The 14,943-nt window shown below is 45.4% G+C and overlaps 1 protein-coding gene across 1 annotated transcript in view; it reads right to left on the reverse strand.

Annotated features, from left to right (window-relative positions):
* LOC143280335 (QRFP-like peptide receptor) overlaps nucleotides 1-14,943 on the reverse strand; it is a 274,441-nt gene that overhangs the window by 179,205 nt on the left and 80,293 nt on the right. The window contains exon 2 of the mRNA XM_076585001.1: nucleotides 1,532-2,495. Coding sequence (XP_076441116.1) covers nucleotides 1,532-1,961 — 430 coding nt within the window. The 5' untranslated portion in view covers nucleotides 1,962-2,495. The remainder of the gene's footprint in view (nucleotides 1-1,531; nucleotides 2,496-14,943) is intronic.

Consider the following 14,943-nt stretch of genomic DNA (forward strand, 5'->3'; position numbering starts at 1 on the left):
ACAATAGGATAATGTCAAATCTGTTTCTCTGTTTCTCTCTCTCTCTCTCTCTGTCTCTCTCCGTCTCTGTCTGTCTGTCTCTCTCTCTCTCTGGCGGCGTGAAATAAGCTTAGTTTTGTATATGACTGGTTGTGGATGGAGCTGTGGTGCGAGTGTCTTGCTTTCACTGGCGGAATGGCATCTTTCGGCAAATAGATTCATTGGTTTAGCGCACGTGCTGTCTTCTTGTAAAATGTGCTATCAACTAAGAAAAAGACAAACAGATGTAAACGGATGAAGAGAAAATGAAAGACGACGGGGAGAGATGGAAACAGTGGGTGAGTGGCACAGAGAGAGAGAGAGAGAGAGAGAGAGAGAGAGAGAGAGAGAGAGAGAGAGAGAGAGAGAGAGAGAACGCAAGAACGCAAGAACGCAAGAATTTTAATGTAAGGTCACCGACCTGTATACATTTTGGGTGCACATGTTGCACACACAGCTTAACTAAAATAAAATAGGAAGAACGAAAACAATCCACATAATACACAGTGAGCTCACTGAGAACAAGTAAACTAAATGAAAAGCACAAGGCTGATATGTCTGTTTAGGGCTGAAAGTACTCTTCTCTCAGTCTTAATGCATAAAAAACAAACATTGCAACATCTCTGGTCACATTACAACTTTCGTTTTGCAGCAGAAATGATAATGACAGATTTCTAATATGTTGCATATGCTTGAGCAAATATTTCCTTCTAATATCATCATATAATGGACAAGCTGTTAGTACATGTAGTTCGTTCTCTATTCTACCACCACATGGGCAGTTTTTCAAAACATCACAATAACGCCGATTTATTTTTAGTTCATTTATACCAAAACGGAACTTAATGAAGGCCGATCTAAATTTACTGATGGTAAGATCAGATAAGTATTTTTCAGGTTGTAATAAGGATTTGAATGACCTATATGTTTCATAACGATTACTTCCGTTGAGTTTGCTTGCCCAATCCTGTTTAAAGCCGTCTATCATGCGTTGTTTGAATATTTTAAGAAAAACATTTACATCCCCAACCCCGCCATTTATCGAAACTTCTGAAAACCCATAAATGTCTAAGCAATGTTTCAGTCCATCTGCCCAGTTTTTCGAAGACATATCAGCATTGTATGTCATCTTATTTACGCTCATTAGGTACGCCTGTTTCGGGATTCTCGATAGAGACATCTGATTTAGCTTAAACCAGTATCGCAAAGTACTGATGCAACTATCAATGTATAATGGATATCGACCAAGATCACCATAAATCATTACATTTGGGGTTTTAGGACTGACACTCAAGAGAGAGAGAGAGAGAGAGAGAGAGAGAGAGAGAGAGAGGGGCAAATAATGAGACAGAACCACAAACGCACAAACACAAACATGCGCGCACATGCACACACACACACACACACACACACACACACACACACACACACACACACACACACACACACACACCACCACCACCACCACCACCACCAAAAACAACAACAACCACACCCCACCACAAGGACCCACCTTGAGCGAAGCTGTTGAACTTGCAGAAGAAGGCGCCCAGCATCCACCTCGGGGTGAGGTCGTCCAGCAGGTGGACCCAGGAGCAGCTCAGCGTCACTAGACAGTCCGCCACCGCCAGGTTCACAATGTAGTAGTTGGTGGTGGTCCGCATGCGCTTGTCCCGGGCCACCACCACCATGACCAGCACGTTGCCCACCAGCGCCAGCAAGATGACCGGAACGTAGAAGACGGTCTTCAGCACGATCTCCCATATGGGCTTGCCCACCACCTCGACCGGGTAGGTCATGTTGGACACGTCCGGGATCAGCATCAGGCCAGGGTCCTCGTCCAGCAGGCCCCCTCCTCCGTCCCCCAACACCACCCCTCCTTCCATGCCTCCTCCTCCTCCCCGGCCCAGACCGTGATCCACGTCTCCCCCTTCCCCGTCCATGATTCGTCCCCTTCTTCCTTCCTCGTCACTTTCCTCTAAAATTCTGCTATTTTTTTCTTTCGCCGACTTATTGAGACAGGGAATGGATGTATGCTTTTTCTCTTCAGTGTCAAAGACAATCAATCACCAAAGACCTTACTTGCCTGAGGCAGAATGCTTGTGCACTCTTTTCCCGTGAATAATGATAACTGTCCTCGTTGATGAACTCTAAAAAAAAAAATCCGCTGAAGCTTCTTTCCCTTACCTCGTAGTTCTCGCTCTCTTTTTGTATAAACAGCAAGCTATTACACACCCTTCACACAGAAAGCCAGTTTAACAAAAAGGTTGTTGCTGGCGGGTATCGCATGTCCAAAGAAATCGAAGTAACCCATACTTGGTACAACGTCACGGATACCTGACACTGCAGTAAAGTGCACTCAAGCCACGGTTGTTCCCTCCAGCTGACGTCATGTTGTTGTTGTCACCACATGAATGCTCGGGTCCTCTGTTGCCGCGGGTGGGTGCACTGCCGTGATCTTTCTCGTGGGATGGACTCTGAAACAAAAAAACCCGGCCAATATGATGAGTGGATGTTATGAAGATCAGAAATGAGTGATTTTTTTCTTTCTCTTCTGGACATTGTGAACGAGTGGAATGAACGAGTGATCGAGCGAGAAAGGTAGTGGGAGATGAGAGGAGGAGAGAGGGAGAAGAGAACAAGTGAAGGAGAGAGAGGGAGAAAGGCAAAGAAAGAGAGAGGTAGTGTGTGTGTGTGTGTGTGTGTGTGTGTGTGTGTGTGTGTGTGTGAGAGAGAGAGAGAGAGAGAGAGAGACAGACAGACAGACAGATAGACAAACAGACAGACAGACAGAAGACAGAAAGTGAGAAACAGAGAAGCAGAGTGATTGCGTAGTTTTTTGTTTGTTTGTTTGTTTTTACCTCTCCAGATCTCATCACAGTCTCGTCCAATTTCTAAAGGAAACAAGAGAAATGCAAATAACAACCACTAGGTACGAGACCATCTTCAGCAAAGTGCGTTTTTCCTCATAATTAGAAATATTTGTAATTATCCAGAGTCTTTTTCGTCACTTAATCATTTACTAAGATAATCATATATAACATTATATGTTGCATGTTTTCCCTTGCAACACGTGTGGGAAGTGCTGCGCATCCAGATTTGGCCTCTTCTCCCATATGAGGACACACACCGACAGATAAGCCTGCCTGCATACTCATCCGTCGGTCCGACGGGAGACTCCAACATGTTGCAAGTGGACACAAGTGCAAAATTAACAACACGCGCGCACGTGTTGTATGTGTAAAACTATGGAACTGAAAAATGTAGCACGGCACAAGTGGCTCGTCCGAGTGTTCCGACACGTTTATTGATAAAACTGGAAATGACAAAGGTATTTTCGTTTTGGTAAAACTGGAAATGACAAAGATAATGTCAATCCAAATGTTGCTGATACTCTAGTCAAAGGCTTTCCAAGCTCTGTCAGGTAATCTGCATTTCTTCACCAGTAAGTCATGTCGGCGTGTAGCACTACTACATAAAGTGGGCTTTTGGATGAACCAGTAAGAGAGAGAGAGAGAGAGAGAGAGAGAGAGAGAGAGAGCATGCAAGTTTACAGAGAGAGAGAGAGCGAGCATACAAGTATACAGACAGAGAGAGAGCATGCAAGTATACAGGGAGAGAGAGAGAGAGAGAGAGAGAGAGAGAGAGAGAGAGCGAGCATGCAAGTATACAGAGAGAAAGAGAGAGAGAGCATGCAAGTATACAGAGAAAGAGAGAGAGAGAGAGAGAGAGAGAGAGCGCATGCAAGTATACAGAGAGAAAGAGAGAGAGAGCGAGCATGCAAGTATACAGAGAGAGAGAGAGAGCATGCAAGTATACAGAGAGAGAGAGAGAGAGAGAGAGCGCATGCAAGTATACAGAGAGAAAGAGAGAGAGAGCATGCAAGTATACAAAGAGAGAGAAAGAGAGAGAGAGCATGCAAGTATACAGACAGAGAGAAAGAGAGAGAGAGAGAGAGAGAGAGAAGAGAATGCAAGTATGCAGAGAGAGAGAGAGAGACAGAGAGAGAGCATGCAAGTATGCAGAGAGAGAGTATGCACGTATAGACAGAGAGACAGAGAGAGAGGGCATGCAAGCATACAGAGAGAGAGACAGAGAGAGAGCATGCAAGTATACAGAGAGAGACACACAGAGAGACAGAGAGAGCGAGAGCATGCAAGTATACAGAGAGAGAGACAGACAGACAGAGACAGAGACAGAGAGCATATTCATTATATAAAAGTACAGAGAGAGAGAGAGAGAGACAGAGACAGAGAGCGGGCAAGCATACAAGTGCAGAGAAAAACAACAACGAAGATTTCTTCATTGTGCTGACTGACAATCTAGTGGCTGGCCAGAGGTCCTCTCACCGTAGCGTGACCCCAGCAACCCACCTGCCAACAGCTTCTCCAGAAAATGAACAGTTCTGACCAAAGGCGGCCAAGGCATTTCTGATGACAGAGCGGGAGGAGGAGGAGGAGGAGATAAAAGAGGAGGAAGAGGGTGACGGTAAGGGATGAAGAGAAAAGTAGGTCGAGGAGGAGGGATGGGCAGGAGGGAAGAGGCGAATGAAGAGGAAGGACAAAGGTGGAGGAGGAAGATTTAGGAGAAGAAAACAAAGAGATTGAAAAGGAACGGGAGAAGGGCCAGGAAAAGAAAAAGGAGTGAAGAAGAAGATGAAGAGAAGAAGAAGAGCGAGCGAGAGAGAGAGAGAGAGAGAGAGAGAGAGAGAGAGAGAGAGAGAGAGAGAGAGACAGAGACAGAGACAGAGGCAGATGTAGTTCATTTATGTAGAAAACGTTCAAAGCATGCAAAGAAAGAACCAACCCGATATCCACACTCAAATGACGAACAAACCCCTAAGTGTTGGAAATGAAAATGGAAAAACAACCACAACAACAAAAAAACAAACTTACTTTAGAATAACGGGAACTGGGGTTTCTTTTTTCGTACCACTGTATTCGATCTCATTTGTCAGAATCTTTTCTTTTTCTCCGAGCTTCGTGTTTTCTGTTGTTGTTTTGAAGCAGTTTTTCTAAACTGTCGATGGCTGCAATGGAGTTTTATTCACATTCCAAGTTTCAATCCATTTTACAGCCCAGAATGGCCCTCGCTGCTGTCTTTGATAAAAAGCAATTCGGACCACCTATGGCTGCTCTCTCTCTCTCTCTCGCTATGGGTACAGAAGTGGAGAGACAGAGACAGACAGGGATAGACGGAAAGACAGAAGAAAAAGAGAGAGAGAGATGGGTGGGGGTTGGGGCGTGGGGGTGTGGGGGAGGGGAGAGGCAGGGGTAGGCAGGGAGACAGAGGCACAGAGAGACACAGGAGATGGAAAGAGTGTTCTGAAACAGGTGACAGTATCTACTCCACTTTCCAACAGAAGCAACTAAAAAGATGAATGACGCTTCGTCTGGCTTGGAATTGAATTTCTGTTTGCAGTGTATGTGTGTTGTCCTGTGTTGTGTTGTGTTGTGTTGTGTGTGTGTGTGTGTGTGTGTGTGTGTGTGTGTGTGTGTGTGTCTGGATGTCTGTGTGTGTCTACGTGCACAGCACACGCAGGTATGTGCGTGCGGATGGGCAAGAAGAACGACACCAACAAATGAGACCCTTTCCTGGAAGTAGACAGAAGGTCGGCCCCCAAGGAAGAGAGGCAGACGTGGAGAGAATAGTCGTTTCCCAAATACTCCGTCAAGTGACCACCACAGGTCTTTGTCTTGCAACTGACTGCACAGCCACTTGCCTTCCTTCCATCCCATCTCTCCTTTCAGGGCCCATCCTGTGCCCATCTTTCCTGTCCCTACTGTTAAAAGACTGCAGAGATGGGGTCGTTTATATATTCTGTGGAGACCATTTTATTTTTGTTCCCACGTGCATAACTTAATCGATCATAAGTTATTAACTTTTTGATCATGAGGTAGGTATACCATTGTTCACATCAATACCCGGACTTTGCCTAGCACCAGGACTTTCTATTTTAGTTACGCACCAAACCCTTTTTCCTTTGGTGTACGAATTAAATGTTTATATAAATGCGCTTGTGTGTATTCGCGTGCACGTTCGTGGATAATACATATATATATATTTATATATATATATGTATATATATATATATATGTATATATATATATATATATATATATATATATATATGTGTGTGTGTGTGTGTGTGTGTGTGTGTGTGTGTGTGTGTGTGTGTGTGTGTGTGTTGAGCGCTTTCCTCCCTTAAAGAGAGGCCAAAACGCTTTACAATAAACATCAGACACACACGCGCGCGCGCGCGCCTCGCGCAATAACTCACAAAAGAAAGAAGAAAAAAATAATGATTTAGCGCACAATAATATAAAACAGATTCATAGATTACGTAATTACATAATTACACACAAACACACACACCGAAAAAGAGAGTTTGCATGGCTTATAACTTAAAAGTTATGGAAGGTCTATGAAAAGGCGTTTTCAGACAGATGTGTTTTCAGACCAGTTTTGCAAGACTGAAATGTGGGAGAGTGGCGAAGATCGTGAGATTAACTGTTCCATCCAGATGCAGCTGAATAAGAAAAGGAGGAATCACCGAGGTATCGGGTTTTGACACGTGGAGCAAGTAGCCACCGTGAATCGGAAGATGATCTGAGTTGTCGTGGTGGTGAGTATCTGTGTGTGTGTGTGTGTGTGTGTGTGTGTGTGTGTGTGTGTGTGTGTGATAGAGAGAGAGAGAGAGAGAGAGAGAGAGAGAGAGAGTGAGTGCGTGCGCGTGTGAATACATGGGTGCGTGCGTGCAATCGTGCTCAACTGCCGCATTCACTCAACTCAAGCTCACACGACAGACTCGCACACAACGTTCGCATTCTGACTTCACTCTTACCCAGGGATAAGCAACATAACGACGTAAAGACGCTCCTTTCTGATTATTAATAATTCAAAGAAAAATAAACAATTATGTTCACATTTTCCCTTCAGGGATAAATCATATGAAAAGTCCAATCCAGGAAATCACAATACTTTTATATTCTCCCTTACACTTCCCGTTAAAGTTTTTCAACGTAAATGGAAAAAAAAAAATCACAAAATTTGGATTAAACGATGTCACCGAATTTCTCATTACCAAACTCAAAATTACTGACTCACCAGCACTTCAGGTCAGCTTCCCTGAACCTATACAGTTCAACAAGACTACGTTTCACATGCTCTCTCAGAATGGTAACAGTGTCTGTTCAATGACTTTTCAGACCCCAAGGTCTCTTTTGTCCCAGGTCACTCCTGTGACCAGTTCAGCTGTGGCAAGAAGTTTGGTGCACTTCACAACACAACTCGTGAACACATATTCACCTCAGCGCCTAAAGACACATGCATCACGAGCCTTTCTCTAAATATCAAGTTCAAATTGATACAGTAACACAGCCACACCATACAGGAAATCTGACCTTTACAATAAGCACACTGATTATGACAACCAACCTGGTGTCATGACAGGTGTGCACAATTGCATTTTTTCATCCATGTGGTCTGCACAAAAAATGATAAACTTATGACGCAGTCGCTATTTGTGCAGCCGTCGATTTCTTGAATCATTGTTTCTTTGCATGCCACCTGGGGGGAAATCTTGACACTGAAGCTGACACTGCTGGTGGTTATTCTACACAGCGATGCCGTTCGTCCATCCCGCCCCTCAGCAGGTTGTTCCTCTATTTCAGTTGACAACACGGAGATGGGGCCCAACAGCACGGCCATAAGCAACAGTTCAACAACCTCATCAGTTGACCATTCGAGAACCAAAGTGTTGCCCAGTCCCAAGGCGCGTGAGCAAAAGAATCCAATCTCATGGGCGCACTGCTTGTAGGACGGCGCGGCAACAACAGGAAGCTTGATGGAAGCCAAGATTAGCTGTGGACAGTACTTATTGCCGGCAAAGCCCAGACGAGATTAGCGCCTGGTCAACCACTGTCTGTTCACTGTTAAACGCCCCCACCCCCCTTGCAGATCTGCGGCGGGCAAATCCTCCGTTCAATGGAAAGCCTGCAGCAAGTTAGGCGTTGTGCCGGACTACACTTTGGGTTGTACTGCAGTCTGCGTACAGTGAACATGTAAACAAAGCAACTGGATTAAAGAAAAGATGTGTGTTCGAGAATCAAAATGATTTAGAACGGGAGAAATTTTGTACACAATTCATCAAATCTGCTTCAGTTGTAGTCACTGTTGAAGCAAAATTTCACCGATGGTGGCTCGGATCAAGGAAACTTTTGAATATGAGCGAAACCAAACGCGCTGTTTCTCATTGGAAAACGCTTTCCGACCTGAAACTGCCCGGGGTGGAAGTTATGGTCTGGTGGTTCTCTCGGGATACCTCACAATTGTGTACAGGACAAATCGATGTCCAGAGGGGAAGCAGTGGTCACTTTTCATGTCAAATGATCATCGGTTGGCGTGAGGAGGCCTTGTCCATATAGCAGGCCGCTATTTGTCACCTCACGTCCCAGTTCAATCAGCCACCACCAGCCCTGCCAGCCGTGACCAAGGAACAGGCCAGGAAGACCCTCAGCCGTAAATCGTCACTGTATAATCCCCGAGCATCCACAGGGAATGGATGCAAGCCGCATCAGCTCAACATCCCCACAGTCAGTGTATCAAATGGTACCCTTCTTATTGAATTAGGCTGCGCTGGGGATGGAGGCTGCACTTTGTGCGGGATTTACGGTGAGCTCTTTGGAACTCTAGCACGCACATACGCACTTCACTTATCGACAGGACCCCACCAATCCCTTGTGGGATGGTCTGTATGACCACCACTGAACAGTGAGCGCAGATCCACACTCGGCGTTTATTGGGCTGTGTTGACAAGGCGGCTCTATACATCGCAGTCAGCGGGCTGCGGGAAGCCAGTCCGGACAGTACAATAAGCCAGCAAGTCAGTGCAGAGTGCAGTACTTGTGGCTCTGACAGGAGCATGGTTTGACTGTCTGTGGCCCTCAGAGTAGAGAACCTTGTCAAGCAGATCACAGTCAGAGGCTCTGTGTCTCTATAACTACCGTGCCCCTTCCTTATCACGCATATGAATAAAGCCGCGTGGCGAAGCATTGTTTCTTTTCTGATGGTAAGAAGGTAATGAAGTCTATTCTTTGATGTTTTTTTTTAAATTTCATTACAAACACTGTGAATATAAATTAGTGTTGAATACATTCCCGTTTGTTTTATTCTTTACAATGTAAATGCAAATGAACATATTTTCTTTCTGTTGGATCAGTTAAATGCTGATGAATCCCTGCCGTTGACCAGTCAGCAATACCCAAATAAATATGGAAACACTTAGATACGAGTACAACTGTGGAGAAAATGGTATATCAGACCAACTGTTGAATAATCACAACACACAAAAAACCCCGACTCTCAAAGATGGTAATTCGAATACTAAATACAATGTCTGTCTACACTAAACAACCAGTGGACCAACATCTAACCCATCAAACCATAGATGTGTTATTACTTATTAACGACAGCAACTCCACGCTACGTATACAGGCACACAGAAAACTTTCCTTGTTTTAACACGACTAGCTGGTCCGATGGCATCGTAACTCGAAAAGGGTATTTGATGTGCTGTGAGCCAGGTCCATGGAGAACGATACGAATCCCTTCTCAGGAGTGCTGTAAGACGACAGAAACAATTTTGCAGGCGCGTCAGATGGGGATGGAATACAGGAGAGTGGGAGGGAAGGACGAATGACGGATGAGGGAAGGAAGGACATGTCGATAATATGTAGGATAAGGAAGCAATAAGGGGACAGTGTGGAGAGAACAATGTGCATAGTGTGCAGGATAATGAAGCGATAAGGGGACAGTGTGGAGAGAACAATGTGCATAGTGTGCAGGATAATGAAGCAATAAGGGGACAGTGTGGAGAGAACAATGTGCATAGTGTGCAGGATAAGGAAGCAATAAGGGGACAGTGTGGAGAGAACAATGTGCATAGTGTCTAGGATAATGAAGCAATAAGGGGACAGTGTGGAGAGAACAATGTGCATAGTGTGCAGGATAAGGAAGCAATAAGGGGACAGTGTGGAGAGAACAATGTGCATAGTGTGCAGGATAAGGAAGCAATAAGGGGACAGTGTGGAGAGAACAATGTGCATAGTGTGCAGGATAATGAAGCAATAAGGGGACAGTGTGGAGAGAACAATGTGCATTGTGTGTAGGATAAGGAAGCGATAAGGGGACAGTGTGGAGAGAACAATGTGCATAGTGTGTAGGATAATGAAGCACTGAGGGGACAGTGTGGAGAGAACAATGTGCATAGTGTGCAGGATAAGGAAGCAATAAGGGGACAGTGTGGAGAGAACAATGTGCATAGTGTGCAGGATAAGGAAGCAATAAGGGGACAGTGTGGAGAGAACAATGTGCATAGTGTGCAGGATAATGAAGCAATAAGGGGAAAGTGTGGAGAGAACAATGTGCATAGTGTGCAGGATAAGGAAGCAATAAGGGGACAGTGTGGACAGAACAATGTGCATAGTGTGCAGGATAAGGAAGCAATAAGGGGACAGCGTGGAGAGAACAATGTGCATAGTGTGCAGGATAAGGAAGCAATAAGGGGACAGTGTGGAGAGAACAACGTGCATAGTGTGCAGGATAAGGAAGCACTGAGGGGACAGTGTGGAGAGAACAATGTGCATAGTGTGCAGGATAAGGAAGCAATAAGGGGACAGTGTGGAGAGAACAATGTGCATAGTGTGTAGGATAAGGAAGCAATAAGGGGACAGTGTGGAGAGAACAATGTGCATAGTGTGTAGGATAATGAAGCGATAAGGGGACAGTGTGGAGAGAACAATGTGCATAGTGTGCAGGATAATGAAGCAATAAGGGGACAGTGTGGAGAGAACAATGTGCATAGTGTGCAGGATAATGAAGCAATAAGGGGACAGTGTGGAGAGAACAATGTGCATAGTGTGCAGGATAAGGAAGCAATAAGGGGACAGTGTGGAGAGAACAATGTGCATAGTGTGCAGGATAATGAAGCAATAAGGGGACAGTGTGGAGGGGACAATGTGCATAGTGTGCAGGATAATGAAGCAATAAGGGGACAGTGTGGAGAGAACAATGTGCATAGTGTGCCGGATAATGAAGCAATAAGGGGACAGTGTGGAGAGAACAGTGTGCATAGTGTGCAGGATAAGGAAGCAATAAGGGGACAGTGTGGAGAGAACAATGCGCATAGTGTGCAGGATAATGAAGCGATAAGGGAACGGTGTGGAGAGAACAATGTGCATAGTGTGCAGGATAAGGAAGCGATAAGGGGACAGTGTGGAGAGAACAACGTGCATAGTGTGCAGGATAAGGAAGCACTGAGGGGACAGTGTGGAGAGAACAATGTGCATAGTGTGCAGGATAAGGAAGCAATAAGGGGACAGTGTGGAGAGAACAATGTGCATAGTGTGTAGGATAAGGAAGCAATAAGGGGACAGTGTGGAGAGAACAATGTGCATAGTGTGTAGGATAATGAAGCGATAAGGGGACAGTGTGGAGAGAACAATGTGCATAGTGTGCAGGATAATGAAGCAATAAGGGGACAGTGTGGAGAGAACAATGTGCATAGTGTGCAGGATAAGGAAGCAATAAGGGGACAGTGTGGAGAGAACAATGTGCATAGTGTGTAGGATAAGGAAGCAATAAGGGGACAGTGTGGAGAGAACAATGTGCATAGTGTGCAGGATAATGAAGCAATAAGGGGACAGCGTGAGGCGACAGGGGGTGTACCATTGAGAGGTGAGACTGTGGGCGGGCGGAAGGGGGTGGGACTGGTCACTGATGACTGTTTGTGTGCGTCACGACAGGATGAAGTGACTGAGGAAACTGGAGACACGGCCCTCAGTCCACTGACGTGTCAGATAATGATGTCGTTCGGCTGATCCCGATAATCCGTGTCTTGAGTGATTTGTGGTCTTGTCAGTCCCATCATGGTGTTGCTTTCGGATGATGTCGACGTTATAGAAGTTGCAGTGATAACGACGACGACGACGACTACGACGACGATGATGTTGATGTTGTTGTTGTGCGAACGTGCGTCTGTCTCTGTATGCGTATATATGTACGTATGTATCTGAGTGCAGCGAGAGAGAGAGAGAGAGAGAGAGAGAGAGAGAGAGAGAGAGACAGACAGACAGACAGACAGACAGAGAAAAGGGGGGGGGGGGGGTAAAAACACATCCACACAGACGGAAGCTCTCTCTCACACACACAGAGTTTTGTGCAGTGGAACATGCAGACGAAAGCAACTGCATCATGACTAGCCCTCCAAATGAAAGTGACCGCCTGCAAGTGTCTTTCTCTCTCTGGTGTGTGTGTGTGTGTGTGTGTGTGTGTGTGTGTGTGTGTGTGTGTGTGTGTGTGTTGTGTACGTATGGATGTCTATGTAAGTTCCACCCTAAATTTCCATCGTGTGATTATAAGCAACAACAAAAAACAAAACAAAACAGTCTGTGGCGAAATATTCGGAGAAAAAAAGTGCTAGACTACGATGCATATTTAATACCATTTATCAACGGGATTGCATCTCACATAGAAATTCAGTTGTTTTTTTTAGAGGCAGTTTGTGTGTAGGTGGGGTGCAGCGAGGGTGGGTGGGCGCGGTGTGGGTGTATGAATGTGTGCGTGCCAGCGCACGCGCGCATGTGTGACTATGCCTGTCCTAGTTGCACAAAGCCACAGACGCATGTACACACACACTCACACAAATACACACACACATCAGCACGCGCATACCCACACACACTCTCTCATATACAGACACAGACACACACACACACACACACACACACACACACACATTTGGGTGATTACATTGACTCACTTTGTTGATACACGTGAGTCAACAAAACCAGGCGATCGATTCTTCAGAATATGAAGACATGACAAAGAAAAGAAAAAAAAAAGGAGAAAAAATTGTTAAGAACAAAGAGAACAGAGGAAGTAATAACGAACAGATATAGATCTCAAACCTTCATATAAAACCTTCATGGAAGCCCACTGGAAAAATCAAATCTCCTTTCGACCGGAATGCAACATCCTTTCATAACCACGCACCTCTCCCCCGCACCCCGCTCCCAAGGAATAGTGTGTGTGTGTGTGTGTGTGTGTGTGTGTGTGTGTGTGTGTGTGTGTGCGTGCGTGTGACTGTGTGTGTGTGTGTGTATCTGTGTGTGTGTGTGTCTGTGTGTGCGCGCGCGCGTGCGTGCGTGTGTGTGCGTGCGTGTGTGTATGTATGACTGTGTGTGCGCTCGCGCGAGCGTATGTGTGATCCATTTCATGGACCCGTCTTCTGGAGTGTTGATCAACTTTCGAGACCACCACTACAGGTAATGTATCTCTCGAGCCTGGTTGAAGCCTGGATATGTTATGGAGTGCAGCCTTGTTTCGGAGTCCAAAACGTAAAAGGATATCCATAGCTGCATCGTCATCCTCATGATCATCAAAGATGTGGGGAAAATGGTTTCAGTTCAGTTCAGCCAGTCACTCAAGGAGGCATCACCTCGGACGGAAAATCCATGTACGCTTCACCACATCTTCTAAGTAGATGCCTGACCAGCAGCGTAACCCAACGCGCCTTGGGAGAAGAAAAATGAATAATGATAATGAACGAATAAATGAATTAAAAAAAAAGAATAAAATTAATAGAATAAATACATGGTCTCAAACATTACAATCGTTCACACCCTACATCCATTGTGTCTACTGTGTCGATTTCCCACTTCACTTCATGTGGTGACCTCCTAACCAAAGTCTCAGTGCCGGTAGATTCGCGGGAGACTGTCGTTGGAGGGACGTGGTGGAGGTCTCCTTATCCCGGAGAGGCACTCGCTAAGTCTGGATTCACGATTACTGTCGTCAATGAGGGGGTGAGTGAGCAGGCAGTGTCCTGTGTGTGTTGAATCGGGACAGGCACTTCTGAACGCTACCGAAACGATTCAGCAGCAGTGCAGGGCATCCTCCGATGTCAGGCCTGCCGGCGACCCAACATGGACAGTTCCCCTGCTTGCCGGTGTTGGGACTGCAGGAAGGTGTGTGCTTGATGGACTCAGGGTGAGCGGCGTGTGGGTAATGGCGCGAGTGATGCGGCACCCCCTTCCCCCCTCACACCCCTCCGGCTCCTCCACTCCCCCCACACCCCGCATACCCTGCACATCGCCCCCCCCCCCAAAAAAACAAAAAACAAAAACAAAACAACAACCCTAAAATACGCTGGTTTAATCTACTGTTGTTGTTTTTTCTTTCGCGAAAAAGTTTAAATATATGTTTTAGACAAAGTTACGAAAAGAAAAACAAAACAAAACAAAACAAAACAATAAACACGCAAACAAAAAACACACACAAAAAACCCCAACCAAACAAAAACAAAACAAAACAAAAAAAAAACCCCAAAAAACCCGAAGGAACGCAAAATAAAAACATAAACAAATTGTATGTTCATGCTGTTGTTTTTTACCCTGAGGTTGACAGATTGACAGGCTGAAATGGAAAACAAAGAAAACAACCTCCCCCAAAACAACAAACAAACAACAACAAAAACACGGAAACACATAAACAGAAATAAACACACAAACATAATGCTAACAAAGAAAAACATAAACCAATTGTCTGGGGTTTTTTTTTAGGTTGATAGCTCAGGCCACAATAAAACAACTTCCTTATGTTCAGTCAATGGGCAATAAACCGTCCATATCTGTATATGCACACACACACACACATACACACACACACACATAGACACGCGCGCGCGCGCACACACACACACACACACACACACACACACACACACAAACACACACACACGCGCGCTATCAATCAATCAATAGGCAATTAACCGTCCGCATCTGTATATGCACACACACACACTCACACACACACACACACACACACACACACACACACACACACACACACACAGATGGATAGACA

Source organism: Babylonia areolata, chromosome 1, assembly GCF_041734735.1.
Source record: "Babylonia areolata isolate BAREFJ2019XMU chromosome 1, ASM4173473v1, whole genome shotgun sequence".
Lineage (NCBI taxonomy): Eukaryota > Metazoa > Mollusca > Gastropoda > Neogastropoda > Buccinidae > Babylonia > Babylonia areolata.